The 18,217-nt window shown below is 47.1% G+C and overlaps 1 protein-coding gene across 3 annotated transcripts in view; it reads left to right on the top strand.

Moving 5' to 3' along the window:
* Positions 1-18,217, top strand: part of Znf423 (zinc finger protein 423) — a 295,757-nt gene that overhangs the window by 86,936 nt on the left and 190,604 nt on the right. For all 3 annotated transcript variants that reach the window (XM_027405520.2, XM_027405521.2, XM_035442574.1), the window contains one exon: positions 8,543-8,743. In XM_027405520.2, coding sequence (XP_027261321.2) covers positions 8,543-8,743 — 201 coding nt within the window. The remainder of the gene's footprint in view (positions 1-8,542; positions 8,744-18,217) is intronic.

Below are 18,217 nucleotides of genomic sequence, written 5' to 3'. Positions count from 1 at the left end.
ACTTGGTTTTCTGTATAATTGGTTTAAGGTGACATCTCTCATAATGGGCTATGGGTCCCAAGATGTGCTGCTTAGTTTTCTTGTCAACCTGACACAGTTGAGGTTGAGAGAAGGCCTTCACCAGATCGGCCTATAGGTGTGTGTATCTGTGGGAGCATTTTCTTCACTAATGATTGACGTGAATGGGTAGTCAATGTGGGTAGTGCATCCCTGGAAAGGTAGGTCTGGGTTGTATGAGAAAGAAGGCTGAGAAAGCCAGTAAGCAACACTCCTCCATGTCCTCTGCATCAGCTTCTGCCTTGACTTCCTGCCCTGACTTCCCTCAGTGATGGACTGTGGCACAGGAGTATATAAGCTAAATAAACCCTTTCTTCCCCAAGTTGCCTTTAGTCATGATGTTTAATTGCAGCAATAAAGAGCAAACTAGGACACAAGATGAAAGACGCAGAGGAAGGAGGAAACCTTGGCTACAGCACTGTGAGTCATTCTTGGTTGCAGGCTCCAGAATCCTTCACCAATGAAGAGATGTTCCCTGGAAGGTTCTGGTAATTTCCAGAGTCAGCTGGGATCCTGTGTTGGACCAGTCCCTCATGGACAGTACATCCAGCAAGGCTCATGAAGTGCAGTCTGACCTGACCTTGACTTGACTTCTGTCCATGAACCCACTGGCCCTGACTGGGGCAGCAGTCACTTCCTTCTTTCAGAGGATAGTAAGTTAAGTGTTGAGATATTTGCCAAGAGCCCTGCTGCCAAGGGCACCTTAGGCTAAGCGCTGGTTTGCACTGCAAATACTGTAAACCTACAGACAAATAATGGCTACTTCAGAAACTGGGGACGGCAATGGATTCACAAATATGCTGTCTAATTGGGGCTGGAAGCTCTTGGCCCTGTTTGTGCATCCCTGTGTCTCAGGTCCTTGCAGGCCCACTAGCTCAGGCTGTGTCAAAAGAAATGTCCCCTCCTCTGCAGTCAGGGCCCAGACAGATATAGAGCTAAGCTAGCCAGCACCCAAGTTTTGAAAGTGATTCTTACCTTGGGAATGTGTTTTAAAGAAGCTTACAGGCTGTCAGAATAGAGTGTGGATTTTCTACTTAAGAAAATGTTGCTCCAGTAAACATGGAAATGAAAGGTGCCTTCCAGCCATTTCCCCCTCAGCCACAGTAGAGGCAAGGTCAAGAAAGATGGGCCAGTGAACTGTGAAGTAAATGTGTCAGTACTGGCCCGCTGGCAAACTCAAGTCACATGGCAAGCTTGTTGGAAGTAGGGCTGACTCAGTCTTCTCTCTGGGCTAAATGAATTTTATTGGGGGTGTATGGGGTGTCTGCGTGGACATTTTTGTGCCATTCACAGGAGCATGTGCCTTGATCTCCCCACCCTTCTCCATCCTTAAGAATAGGTAGGGCCTCCCTTGCTGTGTGATGTCTTTAATTCTTGTCTGGGTCCTGATGTTGAGTGTGTTGGGTTTGACAACAGCAGTAATAAGCCAGTAACCATGAACCATTTTCTCATACCATACCATATGGACCAGTTTTCCCATACAACAGTTAAAGAATTAAATGAGCCAGGCATGGTGGCTCTTTAATCCCAGCACCCTGGAGGCAGAAGCAGGCAGATCTCAGTGAGTTCCAGGACAGCGAGGGCTACACAGAGAAACCTTGGCTCAACCATAAAATTTAAAAAAAGAAAAGAAAAAAGAGTTAAATGAGCCTCAGAGACCAGAAATGACTTGTCCAAAGTCACCACTTGCTAAATGGTGGAATGTAGATTTGAACCGAGGCAAGTTGGCTCCACAGCCTGTGGCTCTTCTCTGTTCTTTCTATCTTTCTATGTCCCTGAGCTACAAATCCAGCCATCACTGCTTGTGTGTATTGTCATTTAAATTCCTTGCCTTTAATCCAACAACTTGAGTCTATCAGGAGTGGGCTGTACCTGGTGTCTTGATGTTTCCCAGACCATGGGCTCTCCGCCGTAGGATGTGCCTGGAACTCAGCACTGGGTGGCTCTGCTTTCTGCAGAGGCAGGGAGCACAGTGTCACATCCAGGGCCAATTGTGAGAAGAGATGACAAGGGAGGCCTTCCAAGTACTTGCCTGCCTGGCTGGCTGTTGACTTGCGCCCTCTCCTCCTTCCTAGTCCCCTTCCCCCTGTGACCCTTCTTTCTGCTTTTGCCTGCTCTCATTTCCCTCTTAGACCCTCCCAGGCTCATGTACTCGTGGTAGGTACTTGGTAGGAGGGGTTAGCTGCTCTCACATCTTACTTGCCATGGCTGTCCATTTAGTGAGTGTTGCTCTCTGTGCTTTCTGCAGCAGGAAAAGATGCTGCCAGTCCATCTCAGGGCCTTGTAGGCACAGCAGAAACTAGAAGCTCAGGCAGGAGGCACTTCTGAGGTCATTGTAGCAGGGGGTGTCTAGAGCTGTCTGTGTAACCCACATTCCTGTCCCACTTTCCCCTTTAGCCATTCACCTGCTCACTCATTGACCCCATAGCACATTTATTGTCTTTTTTGTGTCAGGCTTTCTGTGGGCTCTGAGACCACCAAGGTAAACAGGGCTAGGAAGTGCACTTAGGTTGTAGCAAACATGTGTATAGAATGCCTGGCACACAGTAGGTATTCAGGAAACATTTGTGGATGAAGGAAGAGCGAATGAAGGTGTGTGCTTGTTGGTACTGGCAGAGTCTCTCTAGCTCTACCCTTGGAATATTACGGTCTCTAGCCTCCACCATGTGGCGCTCCGCCCTGAAGTCGCAAAGATAGGGCCTTCCCCATGGTTCTTGGAGGTTCCCAGGGTGTTCAGGACCTGTACCTGACACTTGGAGCTACAGTTCCTCCTGGGAAGAGATGAGACCCCCCATCTGGGCACAGGACCTTTTGACCCAGAGACAGAGGGGACTCACTCACTGCTGATTCCTGCTGAGTCTGTCTCAGCTGCCCTTAGGTGTTGGGGAGCCCCCACAGCCCCAGACTTTCCCTTCTGTTTCTCTGGATTGGACAAACACAGCTGTCCAGCCCTTCCTCAGGTTCCTGCCTCTAATGTCCTGTGTGGTGGTTAGTTTAGGAATCTGAAAGTGTCTTTTCTGGGATGTTCCTAATGTAGTTTGCTTCCCTGTCTGAAACTTGGCAGATAGATCTAGGCATCAAGTTATTGTGACATGGAAGCCTTAGGCAGAACCCCAAGATTCCCTATGCTGAGGAGGCTGGGCCACCTTCCTTTATCTTTGACAAACTGCTTCTCTCTCTCTCTGCCACTTCCTAGGCGTGTGGTGCTTTCTTCAGAGTCCATGGCTCTCCCTCCCACTGTCACCCTGAGGAGGATTGTGGCTTGGTGGAGTAAAGGAGCTACCTTCTTAATGAGAAGCAGCATGTGTCATTGCCTCTGCTACCAGAAACCTCCAGTCCGTACCTTTTGGGTTCAGGGTTCAAAGTTAAGTAGGATAGAGTGGCACCATGGAGTGGTTTACAAGAAGCAGCTAGTGTGACAGAGTAGCCTCTCTGTACAGACTGGATACTTTGAGATCGATAATATTTGACTTTTTTGACCTAAAAGTTGATGTCTTTATGCGGTCCCACTTAATACCACCTGCTAAACAGCGCTGTGACTACAGCTTGTAGACACAGAGACTTGCTTCTTTGAAGCCTGTTAATTTTTCTACATCTACTTGCTGAGTGCCCATCATGTAGCTGGCTACACCAGAGGCTGGGGGGACTATAGTGAGCAGAGGCAGCCACAGCCATGCCCCATGGAGCTTGTAGCCCAATGGGCATGCTCTGGCCAGTTCAGTGTCAAACAACCCTGCATTCAGTGCTTTCGAGTGACTGGCAATCTGTTGTTATTTCTCTCTATTCTGTGGGCTGACTGGGTTGTGTGGAAGGTTCTCTTGGTATTTCTTGAGTGGCAGCTGTATGGTGGCCATAGCTATAGCCATAGGGATTCGATCAGGGATGAAAGTTGGAATTGCTGTACACACCGCATGGGTTGTGTAGCCATGTACTGGTACTGGATGTTAAGCTGAAGCTGCGCTAGGCTTGGGCTTCTCTCAGTCTGGCAGCTTCATTCCCAGTGGGAGTATCCCAGGAGGCCTACTGGGAAGCTTCAAGCTTCTTCCTACCTAGCCTCAGAAGAATCCCTGCACACCACTTCTATTGCATCTTATTGGTTAGGAGCTCAGCAAGGCTGCCAGCCTGTGGGGGATTGTGGAGGGGAAGTAGGCCCCTCTTCTTGATGGGTATAAGGTCAAGGGGCACAGGGGCAGCTAGAATGAGAACTGTCTTGGTATCTCTAGGAAATGCAGACTGCCACAGTGAGTGAGAGAGGAAAAAGCAAATCAGTCCACATGAACATCTTTTGTACCAAGTGCTCTCACAACAAGGGGCAGGGAGGCAGGGGCCCAGGTATGTGTGTTAGGTGGGTCTCGTTCTCCTGCCTGCTAGGGAGCAGGAAGTAGTAAGTCCTGGGCAGAAGCAGTTGGGCAGTTCATGGAACTAAAAGGCATGTGTGGCTGTGCAGACACGTGCTAGCATGGAGAAGACAGCAGGAGCCAACACACACCGTCAGACTTTGATGGCATGTTCAAATCCCCAACACTTGGCTCATTGTTTTTTATGATGTTTCTGTTGTGGGTGGACTGTGTGGTGGCCCTGCCACTTCTCTTCTGGCCTTGACTAACCCATAGAACCATGTTTTCATTACTTAAAATGGGGACACAATGGCAACTCCTCATAGCACTCCCTAGGTGGCTTTGTTTGGAACATGCCAGGCATCCAATGAAGGTCCAGTAAATGCCAGCTGATGCCTTGATGACTTCCTGGGCAAATACTTAGAAACTGACAAACTGTGAGTTGTCTGGGATGGAGTGTGAGGTCTGGGAAGTAGAGTCAGTATCAGTTTGGACTGGAGAGGCAGTGTTTTCTGGCTCATGTGGTTTCCTGTCCCTTGCTTGTGGCCAAAAGGGAGTAACCCTATTCAAAGTCCTTGTGGCTTGGGTTTCCCTTGTTCAAGGCTTCAGCTGCTGTAGATGGCTCCTAGGAGAACTGGAGTGGGCTGGGAGGGAAAGGATCTGACTAACCACTTTGCAGGAAGGCCCTCACAGACCCAGAGGCCTTGACAGAGGAGAAACCAGCAGGCTGCCTTTCCCAGCTTGCTGACTGCTGTGTTTGATCTCCAGGTGGCCAGAGGGGCCAGTAGGTTGGCTGTGGTTGAAGTCAAGAGACCTCTGTGTCAAAAATATGTGGTGGCACTTGGTAGGGAGTTGGACATGCCCAGGCCTCTTTCTCCTGTGCTTATTCCAGCCACATCCACGCTCAGAGCAGGGACCAGGAGGATCTCAGAGACTGGACAGGAGAAGAATGGAACAGGCAGGGCTACCCTGAGTATAGATGAACTGGGTCAAAGGAATAGGGAAGGTCAATCCTCTAATCCTAGGGGCTTGTTGTGCAGCTGGTCCAAGTGGGTCCAGGATAGAGGAACAGCCAGAGAGTGCTCCTGAGAGGATGTTGGCCCAAGAGCCCTCTGTCCTACTAAGCCTTGGGTCTATGGGAGCTGATGACCCAACAGATGGGCAATGTAGGCTCTACTTCTTGTATAGCTTGGGGTGACTCTGAAAAGCTCCTGTCTTCTCAGACAAAAGGAAAGGACTCTTCATCCTTTTCCCTTCTACTAAAGTAGGAAAATAGAGTCCTTTTTTAAATTTTTCTTTTTTGTTGTTGTTGTTGTTGCTTTTTGAGACAGGGTTTCTCTTTGTAGCCCTGGCTGTCCTGGAACTTGCTTTGTAGGTCAGGCTGGCCTTGAATTTATCCACCTGCCTCTGCCTCCAGAGTGCTAGGAATAAAGGTGTGAGCCCTTCCTTGGAAGGAGACTCTGCAGATCCTGTCCTGCCCAGGGTCAGTGGGCTTTTTGTTTCCAAGGTCCTGGAGTCAGCAGAGACCCTGGGTGCTGGGTCTTGAGTGAAGTCTCTTCCTCAGAACTTGGGCTGGCTAGCAGAGTCTTCTCTGTGACCTAACTTCAAGGTCAGGCAGGCGGAGCCTTTCACCTCTGGGAAGCCTGATGGTGAGGTCTGGGCCCTCATCTGCCCCTTTGCCTTTCCCCCCTCCCTTGTCCCTTTCTGTACAGCCACCCTGCCTTCCCATTAGTAGCCAGACATAGGGGAGGTGACAGTTTCTTAAAGCAGATTTATACTCTTGGACGACTTTATGGGCTTTTGCCTTATAAAAACTGAGAGTTGACATTCTGATTTATCTACTCCCCAGTCAACAGGATGTACCAGATTTAAAGAGATCAAATGCAGTGTGGTGTTTGTGGTTCCAGTTGTGGATTTGCTGAGCTATTACAACTAGAATTGCCAAGTAAATATGGCAAAAAAATAACAAGGGGGTAATTTAAATATGTCTATTAAACTGTGTGTTAAGTAAAGTAGCAAAGGCTTGGTGCGGAGTGTAACTTACTATCTAGAGATTTCGTAGAGCAGATAAAGCCGAAATTATGGCGCTTTTAAATCCTCTGCAGAAGGTTTCTTTTGTTTTTGTTTTTAAATTAAGGGAAGAGACAGTAAACTAGAATTTTAGAGAGCAGTGCTTGCATGTGTAACTACGATATGTGATGACTATAACTTCAAAGATTCTGGATGATATTTTTCATTTCTTTGCTTTCTGTTTCTTCACATTGCTATTGCTGCTGTGGATCAGATTCCCTGAGATAAATATGCTGCTTAGCTTTTAATGGGATTTCTGTATTGCCGGGAGTTGGCTTGTTCTGGTAATAAAAGAACCTAAAAATTGTACATCCCTTAATTGGTAAGAAGAGAGATGTTTTGATGGGCCACAAATGGAAGCATTGATTTTTTACTGCCTCTGCCGTGTGTCCTACGCTGTTCCCTGCCATGGAAGGCGGCAGCTGGCTCTCCGATGAGCTGATTTGTGTTCCCAGGTTCTTGATGCTAGGGGCTTGGAAGTGTGTGTTCTTTGCAGACAGGAGAAATAGAGCCCTTATAACATCATCTGTTTCTAAATTGAAATATTTATGGGTCTGTGCTTTGCTCCTCAAATTGAATGCCTTCTTAGCTTCAGGTCTCTCTCCTATGCTTTGGTGACTGGCCCTGGGGAATTTAAAGGTTGTCTGCTAAGCCTTTTTTGGTGACAGTTATGCGCATGCAGATATGCACATAACACATATGCATGCACTTTTACATGCATATATATTTGCATAAATACATTTATGCATGATAGAGGCCTTTTTAGTTGATTTAGATCAATGCTGCCAGTTTCTGACCATCAGATCTGTGTCGAAGGACAATTGTGTGTGGAAAGGGACAACATACACTTTAGTTTTCCAATCAAGGGTCTCTGTATTTTAATGGGCAAGCTTAAGCCATTGACATGAGGGCTACTGTTGGATATTTATCTTGTTATTTTTTTCTTTCCATACATTGCCTTCCAAGTTCTGTTAATTGCTAAGATGGAGGCAATTTTCTGTTATCACAGATATAGGGATGTAAGGTAGATAGAAGTCAGGAAATGGAGGGTTCTGGGATGTTACCCCTCTGCTGGGTATGGGAAGGCGGTACTTTGAAATGGGACTCACGGAGCTGTCCCTCTCTGTGGGATGCAGTACCACATGATCTCTTGAACTGCTCTGGGATATGAGACTGTGAAATGGGGCAGTGTACCTAGAATTGTGGCTTTGCAGAGCAAGTAAATGCAGAGCTTCAATGTGGTCATGAGTCTCTTTCTTCCACAGGCTCACTGCATAGGGTTAAGTCCAGAGCAGTTGTTAATCTTACAGAAACTGCTACCCTTATCCATACCTAGTGTTTAATGCCTAGGTGGCTGCCTGGTCACTGGGAATGGCCCGATCTGTTCAGACTTTTTTGTTGTCCTTGCTTTGTTTTTCCGAGAAAGGGTTTCAGTCTGTATCCCAGACTGGCCTTATACTCACTATGTAGCTCAGTTTGGTCCTGAACTCAGGATTTTGACCTCAGCCTTTCCAGTGCAGGCATGCCACTGTAGCTGGTTCCATTTAAGTTCTGGATTTAACTATCCTGGGTCCTTTAGCTTCATGCCCTTTCGGTCTTTTAGAGATAGGGCATTTGCAGGGACCTTCAAGATGTGTTGTGTGGAGGGCCATTGTGACAGAGAGGTCCCCATTCCAAATTGCAGGGCTTTAGGGAAACCGACAAGTCAGGGTATGTTAGGCGCAGCTGAGGGGGGCCTCAGAAAGGTATGCCATGGAATTGGATTTTTAGGAAACAAATGCTAAGGCGTTCTCACTTCCCTGAGGGGTCACAACCCCCAGCAGCCACAAATAGAGGGAAGATGACAGGAAGTCCTCCTAGAAGATTTGTGCCATGAATTAAAGAATCTAGTTGAGAATTACTGCACCACATGCTACAACCCCCCCCCCCCATATATTAATATACTGAGAGGTGTCAAGAATAATGGACCCCAGGAGGTAGAGTAATTAAATGTATCGTAATAAATACTGGGTGATTCTTTTAAACCCCTTTCCCGAGACCCTGTCAGCTGATGTGGACTGTATTCTTCCTGTTGGCAGGAGGCCTAGAAGGAGAGCCAGAGTGCGATCGGAAAACCAGCCGTGCGCTGGAAGACAGGAACAGCGTGACAAGTCAAGAGGAGAGAAATGAGGACGATGAAGACATGGAGGATGAGTCAATTTACACCTGCGATCACTGTCAGCAGGACTTCGAGTCTCTGGCAGACCTGACGGACCACCGGGCCCACCGCTGTCCTGGAGGTAATGCTAAATAGCGCCGGGATTCTGACAGGTGGTTACACGGATAATTGGACATAGCAACAGCTTGAAGCCTCAAGTGAGATTAAAGAATTAATAATGTAATTTTACAGTTAATGTCATTTTATTGTGGTGTCTTGGGTACCCTGTATCCTCTTTTAAATAAAATTAAAAATAAAAGCTGCAGTGTCCTGGCAGGCAGAAATTGGGTAGAGGTGCCCTGTTATCTGCCTAACCATACACCACAGTATATGGGCTAAAAGTGAATCTGTACCCCAGATTTCTGGAAAGCCTTTTGGAAACATGGCAATTAAGAGGTTGTTAGTGCAAAATTAAGCAGCTTAAGTGTGGAAAGCCATGCAAAGCAGTGAGCTGTGAGGAAGGGCTTGTGATGGGATGGGGAAATTCCAAAGACCAAGGCCAGCCTGAGCAGTGGAGACCCGGGTCTACCTCTGGGCTTGGTGTTCTTCTCCTACTCAAGAGAAATGCTAGCAATGATGGCAACCTTGTTCTGCAGGCATCCAACCCTTTGGAGTGTGTGCTGGGACATGGGGTCATGAGGAGTCACTTAAGACTTCAGCAGAGTGCATGTTCTCTCTGTCTGGTGGGTAGGGAGCTGGGGACATGTGTATACATTGGGGTATACCAGCTGCACTATAGGGACACATGCATTTCTGGGCTCAGCTTTGGAGAGAGAGAGAGCGACCATAGTAGCTATGTTCTTTTTCACAACTCTGTATTTCATTATGGTTATCTTTTACTCTTTGGATGCTAGTTTTGGGGAAAGGGCATCTAAATCTCAGGCCAGTTTTCTAAAGGGTGACTTTCTTTTTGTTTGTTTGTTTTTTGAGACAGGGTTCCAGGAGGCTGTCCTGGAACTATCTCTTATAGACCAGGCTGGTCTCGAACTCACAGAGATCCACCTGCCTCTGCCTCCCGAGTGCTGGGATTAAAGGCTTGCGACACCACTGCCCGGCTCTAAAGGGGGACTTTCACCCATTTGGGGTCAAATTCGCTGATAGGAAGCAGCCTGAAGCTAGAAACTCTTACTTGCCCTGTTCCTAAAGGCCTTTAAGTATGGCTGGGCCTCTGCCGAGAAGTATTCTCCCCTCTCAGCAGATCCTGGAACGGGGGCCCTATCATCACTTCACCTTCCTTCAGCTCTTGGCAACAACTTGAATCCCATACCTGTCTACCACACTTTTTTTTTCCAGATTTTTTTTTATTTCAATTAGAAACAAGATTGTTTTACATGACAATCCCAGTTCCCTTCTCCCTCTCGTCCTCCCCTACCACCCCCCCAACTAAAACCCTACCTATCACACACCCTTTCTTCTATTCTTCCCCTGACTCAACCTTTCTGCTTCCTCTGTCTACCACACTTTTAACAATGCTAGTTTTTCTATGTGGAGAAGAAATCACTCTGGAGCAAGGGGTAGGGAGAGACAGGGGCTGGGGTTGAGGTCTATGCAGAAATAAGAGTGGGAAGCTAACTGCTTCAGCTAGGCAGACCTCTCCTACTGGCAGACTCCTTTCTCCATGGCCTCCAGCAGGCTGAACTCTTCAGCAGCCTGTTTGCGGGATGCCCAGCATTGGTATTGATGTTGGTGGTACCTACTACAGCTCTGCCTGTTTCCTAACAGGACCCCACTAACGACCTCCATTGGGATGTGATATCTAGGAACACTCCCAAAATCTGGAGCATTGGAAGGGAGTCAGAGTATGAGAAGTGACCTTGCTTAATAGCATCCTGGAGAAATTCATTATCACCCAGTCTGAGAGCTTCCTGACATGGAGACATGTGCAGAATTCTCCTCAGGACTCTTAGGATCACTGAAATGAACCCCTGGGAATCATATGGGCCTTATCCCAAACTCTTCCCTACCTGGGGTGTGCCACACACTCCCATTGCTTCCTGCATTGCCAGCTGTTGTGTGTGTGTGGAACATGTAGCTTTTCCTTCTGAGGCACTCTGGTGCCCTGGATAGTTCAAGCTATTCACATAACCAGTTCTGGTCTATACAGTGTACTTTAGCTTAAAATGTTATAGGACTTGGTTTCTGCTTTTGTAATAGAAGTGATGTAAAAATGTAGTAACAGTATCTGGGTAGGTGGCTCCTACCATTAATTCCAACACTCGAGAGGCAGAGGAGGGAGGATCTCTGTGAGTTCGAGGCCAGCCTGGTTCCCAGAGCTAGTTCCAGGACAGCCAGGGTTACATACACAGAGAAACCCTGTTTTGAAAAACCAACAGACCAACCAAACAAACAAATAAATAAACAAAATGTAGTGGCTCAGTTTCCTCGGCTGTGCTCACTGTTGATCAGTTGATAGGAGCTACCAGTCCTGCTTCCTGCTGGATGCTGTAGAGAAGCTGAGGCAGTGGTGTCCACTCTGGGGGAAAGACGTTCCAAAGAGGCTCTTGCTAGGGGAGTCTGGCAGCTAGGAGAGTGTGGCAGCTATGGGGCTCTGCTAAAGTTCCTGTCCATAAGGTAATCTTTTTTTTATTATTTTTTTATTTATTTATTATGTATACAACATTCTGCTTCCATGTATATATCTGCACACCAGAAGAGGGCACTAGATCTCATAAAGGATGGTTGTGAGCCACCATGTGGTTGCTGGGAATTGAACTCACGACCTCTGGAAGAGCAGTCAGTGCTCTTAACCTCTGAGCCATCTCTCCAGCCCCCCCTAAGGTAATCTTACCTGAAAACTCAGTGTCTACTTGATTCTTCCACTCAGTGCTCACCACAGAACACATATGTGACTCGTGTAGAGATTTTTCCCTGCCAGCAGCCAACCTGCTGAGCAGGGGGCTCAGTGTGTGTCCTCTCATCTAATCCAGCTGTACATTGGAGTCCCACACCATATGTGGGATTTGAACAGTTTGACAAAGTGACTCAAAGACCTCAAGGAAACGTTTCTCTTGTAAAAGCCTGCTTACTCTAGAAGCTGTTATGGAGGATGTAGACTCAGAGATGTGGGGTGAGGTGTCGGGAAGGGGCATGGAGCTTCCTGCCCTCTGCATACCACCCTCCTAGTCACCTGTACTCCTCCTTACCAAAGCTTCTGAGCCCTGGTCTCCTGGAATTTCTTGGAGGTTCATTGCATCATCAGGCTGATTAGATTATTGGCCTTTGGCTGTTGGTATACCCTCTAGCCCCTCCCCTTCATGGAGGTTGGGGACCAATCAGAGGCTGTTAGGGCTCAAAACCCTCCCTGCTGTCAAGAATTTGGTAGCCTAGGGTGACACCTCCTGTTTTTCCTATGGTCCACTTCTCTGAGAATGGAAGTCTTGTCCATTGTAGAAGCCAGCACTTCGGGGATATGGAAAAAGGGGACCCCATCTATGAAGCCCAGCGTGGTGAGTGAAGGACTATGATGGATGCCTTCATGGGAAGTAGTTTTTAAAAATTATATGTTTACCAGTGTACTTGTATGTGCATCCTTGTATTGTGTGTGTATGTGTAGGCCAGTGCTCCATCTGGGTTATCATTTCTTAACTTCCTCCTTTTTTTTTTTTTTTAATTAAATAACAGGGTCTTTCACTGGCACCTGAGCCTTGTTGCTTAGGCTAAGCAACTGCCACAGAATAACCTGGGTCCCCTTCTCAGCTCTGGGATTACAAGTGAGGGCCATCACACCCAGCTTTTCACATGAGTGCTGGGGATTAAACTTGAGTTTTCTTTATGGCAAACACTTTAGCTCCTAAACTATCTCAGTATTCTTGAGTGTAGTTTATTTAAAACTTTGTGGCCACAGGACCTGTGTTAGTCACTTTTTCTTTGCTGTGACCAAACACCAGAGAAACACACTTCAATGAGGAAGGATTTATTTTGGTTTCCAGTTCCAGAGATTTCAGTCCTTCATCATCTGGCTCTGCTGTTTCTGGACCATGATGAGATGGAACACCATGCAGAAGGGTGTGGCAGGAGGAATCTGTTCATCTCAGGGTAGCAAGAAAGGAAGCAAGGGAGAGGAAGATAGGAGAGGAGGGAAGAGAGAAAGTCAACATACTGAGCATGGTGTATCCTTTCGGGGCATTTCCCCCAGTGATTGACTTCCCCGAATTAGGCTCTGCCCTTCAATAATTCTATGATATGATTAATCCATTGATTAGGTCAGAGTCCTCATAATCACATCCCAAAACCCCATTAGCTAGCAACCCAGATCCCGACACACGAGCCTGCAGGGGCATCTCTGATCCATAAAGGACCTCTGGTGGTGGTGGCGCATGCCTTTAATCCCAGTACTCGGGAGGCAGAGGCAAGGTGGATCTCTGTGAGTTCGAGACCAGCCTGGTCTTACAAGAGCTACTTCCAGGTCAGCCTCCAAAGCCACAGAGAAACTCTGTCTTGAAAAAAAGAAAAGGACCTCTGGACTCTGTTATCTGGAGCATTTGGGGCGATGCTTGGCTTCATCAGCATGTGAGGAAGAGCTGCAAGGATTGTGAGATCATCTCAGGTAGAAGGGCTCACATAGAAGAGAAGCTTTCTGTGCAAAGGTGGCAATGGGATTCTTAAGGATGACCCCACCTGGCACCTAGGCCTCTCCTGAGGAGCCCCAATTCTAGTCACTGTCTCAGAAGATGCACATTTTTAGGCTATGAAAAGAAACAAGGAAAACTCTGGTGTTCTCTGTTCTCACACTCCCTGTCTTTGCTTCTCTCTAGCCCCTGCCCACAATGGGGTAGCAGACATTTCTGGTTTTGAGTTATAAGCATACACCAAGACTCAAATGTCTCACGTTTAGCCCTTAACTTTTTATGGGAAGAGTCTCATGGCACCTGGAGTCTCTTTACTTTTCTTTCTTGGGGGTGGTGGGTAAGTGGGGCTCTTGCTTTCAAATAGTGTAGTTCCAAGAGTGCAAATTCAGGTGGCTGGGACAGTGTCTGCATCCCATAAACAGGATGAGTCTATACAGTGTTGCTTTACCAAGTATGCTGGCTTGCTGTGCCTAATAGAGACGTGACTTGTGGGCACCCTGTTAGGGGATGCTGTGCACTTGGTGGATGTTTGAATTGCAGCTTTTGGGAAATCCCCATTAATTCAGGCTCTGCTGTCTTAAATAACATTAGAACAGGGAGTGGGCTGGAATTTACCCAAACACAATTTGTGATGTTCAGCCAATGAAAGTGCTAGGAATGGTTGTAGCAGGCAGCCGGGGGACTCCAGTGACTTCAGAAAGTGTCTCTGGACACTGCCTGGGGCTCCTCAGAAGCAGGTTCCATTTGGCCAGGGGCAGCTTCCAATGTTTATGTGCCATTGAGGCTGACCACCATGGACCTTTAGTCTAAATTCAGATGGAATCTTTTATCGTTTCCTGGCACCAGAGCTACCTTGTGAGACTATCTGTGATTTCAGCTGACCGTTGCTTTGGCCTAATTGAATGCGGCTGCCCTCCTGAGGATGCTGGGTGCTCTGTCTATGCCATTGTAACATTTTAAAACTGTCTTTTGCAGTGATTCTTCTGATAGTGCCCAAAGCTGGCTGTCAATCCTGGCTCCCAAGCTGAGCTACTGATGGCTGTTAGAGGCAGTGGCCTCTTTACTAGAGGGACAGCTGGTACGTCTAGCTTTTCATTAGAGGGAAGGGCAGGCATGTGCAGTCTCTGTAGAAAGACCATGGTGTCTAATACGAGGCTGTAGGGGCATGCTCCATGCAGTGGACAGAGTCTGCAGGATTGGTGCAGAGCTGAGTCTCATTTCTTCATTTTGTCTGCTATTCTCTTGTCTCTGACTTTGTTTAGGCTACACGATGACTGTAGATGGGTAGTGCTGAGGCCCGTGAGGTCCCTGGTGCCCAGGGTAAAGACAAGTAAATACTTCTTTTCATAGGCCATGGTATGGGCTTCCTGTCCTATCACTCTGCACATATGTAGCTCTTACTGTATGTAGGGCACTGTGAGACAGCCTGAAACATGGCCCCACTGCCTTCCCTGATAGTTCTCTCTGTACCCCTTGTGCCCTTGGTCCATGCCCCTGTCAGGTTCTGTGGGGATCCTATTGTTTTCACCATTTATTGTCCATGTTCCTCATTAAGCTTCCCAAGGACAAGAGCCACATTGGTTGTGTTCCATTCTTTCTTAGCCAAGCACCTGACAGACAGAGGTACTTAATATACGATTGTTGAATGAATGAGTGAATGCTCTCCACTCAGTGTTTACAACAATCTTAGCAAGAGACAGTAGTTTCCCCCCTTGCTCCCATTCACTCTTAATTTATATATTGGGTAACTGAGGCTCAGAGTTGAAGGAGCTCCCCAGAATAATAAATCCTGGAAGAAAAGGTGACAGATGAGTTCTGAATTGTCTGTTGTAAGAACACAGGGTGGAGACTATGTGGAGTTCTGAACCAAACTCTAAACATAGCTCTTCGAAAGGCCCAAACACAAAATTGTAAATGGAGAATCTGTTTAAATAGTAGCAAAAGCTGTGTTCACTTCTGTTATTGTTGCTGCCTCTTCCTGAGGATGCAGGACTATCCCCAGCCCCTCTGAAAGGCCAGCCATCCTCTTCTGGTGCAGGTGAGATGTGGCTGTAGCAGAAGCCAAGGGGAAAGTTAATTAGACCTTGCTTTGTTCAGTTGTGGCCAGAGTGACCTGTGGGTCCCAATTACAGGTCTGGGGCTGCACAAAAGCTAGCACCTCTGTTGGCCTCGTTTCTCTGTGCCGCTGGCCAGGGCTTGCCTTTGTATGCCAGCTTAGGCCTCTTTCTTGCTCTAACAGCATTGGGGTCCCTCCCTGCCTTATTGGCTTGGGGCATCCCACATACTGGTTCCATTTGGGCAATGCAGAGAAGGGCTGGAGCCAGCCCTGCCAAATACACAGGTGCAGGGTGTGACTTTCTTCCAACTGTGAGGAACTGACACCAAGCAGCGCAAAAGGCCTGGGGGATTAGAGCACAGTCTCCCACATTAGGAGCTTTCCTATGTGCAGATAATATCTGCTTAAAAAACAGAGCAAGAAGCGGTATTAGCTACCAAATGTGTAGAAGCCAGGGACACAAGCCCAGTGAAGCCACATACATATGTATGAGGGGGCAAACAGACATGACCGACTACTGAAGGGCACAGAAGAGAAAGAAATAGAGATGCAGGCCTTAGGTTGGAAAGGTTCTGTTTCTCCTATATTAACCCCATGTTAACTAGTAAAAGCAGAGTGGCATTTGTTCAGCAGAGGACAAATTAAAGTTCCTGAAATGAGGGTGAAGGCACAGGAAAGGATATTCAGAAAAGGAGTGTGGAAGGGGGGTGGTACCTAGGTCAGCTGAGGCTAGAGCCAGTGGATTTGAAGTGTCCTAGGACAGAGCAGGACGCTGGAGACAAGCGTTCCAAACACAGCTGGAAACTGAAGGCACAAGGACACATGGGTTGCTCAAGAATTGGGACTAGAATTAGCAGGGTGGCTGTCTTGAGAGAAGAAGAAGAAGAAGAAGAAGAAGAAGAAGAAGAAGAAGAAGAAGAAGAAGAAGAAGAAGAAGAAGAAGAAGAAGAAGAAGAAGAAGAAGAAGAAAAATGAAACTGAGCCTCAGGTCACAGTAAGTCCCACAGGGACCAGAATTTTAAACAGACAAAGATAACTTAAAAATACTAAAAGAAAGCATAGGGAGATTTAAGGAATTAATTTAATATCAGGGTGAGTGAGGCATCTCTAGAAGCCACAAAACAGGCCATAGAAGCATCAAACTGCATAAAAACAAACTAAAATACTGCATTGCACCCCTTGCCCCGTAATAAGTCAAATGAGACACCTATCACAGGCAAAGAATACTTTCCTTAATGTGTAAGGGGCTTCTGTAAATATTAAGCAAGTATTCTATAAGTCAGAAACATGGGCGGGGCCTGGGCTGAGACACAGCCAAGCCACTGGAGATGACAGCCACCGTGCCCAAGGCCAGTGCTCGCTCTGATTGGTTGGTGCCACACTGGTGGTTAGATATTTTGAATATCTCCCATGTGCAAAGGATGGAAATGGAACCAGAAAAAGAAATACTAGTGGGATCTTAAACATTTAAAAAGATTCGGAGCTCCGATTATAATAAGAAAACCATACATTTAAGCCACAGGGAAATATCATTTTTAACCCACCAGATCGGCAAAGATGGGAAAGCTTGCCAACCCATCTTGCTTATGATGTTTCTTGGTGTCCAGGGTTGGATCTTGTTCTCTTTTCTGTTCATAAGGTCACCTTTGCCTGTGGCCAGAGCACGCAGTAGATACTCCACAGATGTTTGCAAATTTTTTTTTCTACTTTCAGTTTTTTCCCGAATCAGAATTGTTTTATTAATTTATTTTTTTACATTCTAATCCCAGTTCCCCCTCCCTCCTTTCCTCCTGCTCCCTCTACTTCCCCCCCCCCACCTTCCATCTGCTCCTCAGGAGAGGGTAAGGCCTTCCCTAGGAAGCTACTAAGTCTGTCCTATCATTTCACTGAAGCAGGACCAAGGCACCTCTCCACCCCCACACCCCTGTGTCTAGGCTGGGCAAGGTATCTCTCCATATAGAATGGGCTCCATTAAGTCAGTTTGTGCATTAGTGTTAGATCTTGGACCTGCTGCTAATGACCTCATGTATCTTGCTGTAAGGAGGCTATTGCTTCTTGAAAGATATGGGGTGCCTATGGCAAGATGAACAAGGAAATGCCTTCAATAAGGTGCTTTGCTTTCTGAGTAACCACCACAGATGCTGTATGCACTGTGCCTGGACATGGTAGGTTTTCAGTTATGGTGTTCTGGAAGGGAAGTTTTGAGTTGAACAAAATGGCCCTTCATCTCACAAGTGTTACTTAACATGTACTGTGAATGGGGGCTTTTGGGGACACCAGTGCAGATTGGGATGGATGTTCTACAGAACATCAACTGTTCAGAGTGAATCTGGTTGTTGATAGTAAGCCTCTTCACAGCAGCCTAACAATCTAGCACTGTAGAAGGTAGGGTTCCACTGGGCCATGGGAAAATCTTGACACTCTCAAGCAGAGAGGGTCTTACTTCTTTCCCACCTGGTCATCATGGGCCACCTTATTGAGTGTTTGCCTCATTGAACTTAACTTGGGTGGACCAGGATGGGTCATAATGGAGTCGGGTACAATGGTGTGGGCCTCCTGAAAGCACCTTCTGGGCCTAGCCTAAATGAGCAGAGGCTGAAATGGCTCTGGGGTATGGGTGTGGGCCAGGTTCCTCATTGGTAGAGTCTTGCTTTCTTTTAGCATGCCCTAAAACTTCAGTTGTCTTCCTGTTGTTGGCCCCAGGATTTACACTATGCTAGACCATGAAGTCCAAACCCAACCAGGCACCAGGCAAGCTGTAGACTCACTAGCCCAGGGAACTAAGAAGTAAGGCTAGCTCCACACCTTGTTCTCCAGGGTCTCCAAGGACACCACCCCAAGTCATTTTTCCATATAAGCATCAGTAGAGGTGTCCTCAGTACCCCCAGGTAATTTACTCTTTTTTTTTTTCTTATGAATGTCCAGCCTTAGC

This window comes from Cricetulus griseus, chromosome 3, assembly GCF_003668045.3.
Source record: "Cricetulus griseus strain 17A/GY chromosome 3, alternate assembly CriGri-PICRH-1.0, whole genome shotgun sequence".
Classification (NCBI taxonomy): Eukaryota; Metazoa; Chordata; class Mammalia; order Rodentia; family Cricetidae; genus Cricetulus; species Cricetulus griseus.
The sequence above is the reverse complement of the archived record's forward strand: the minus strand, read 5'-3'. Positions and strand labels throughout refer to the sequence as shown.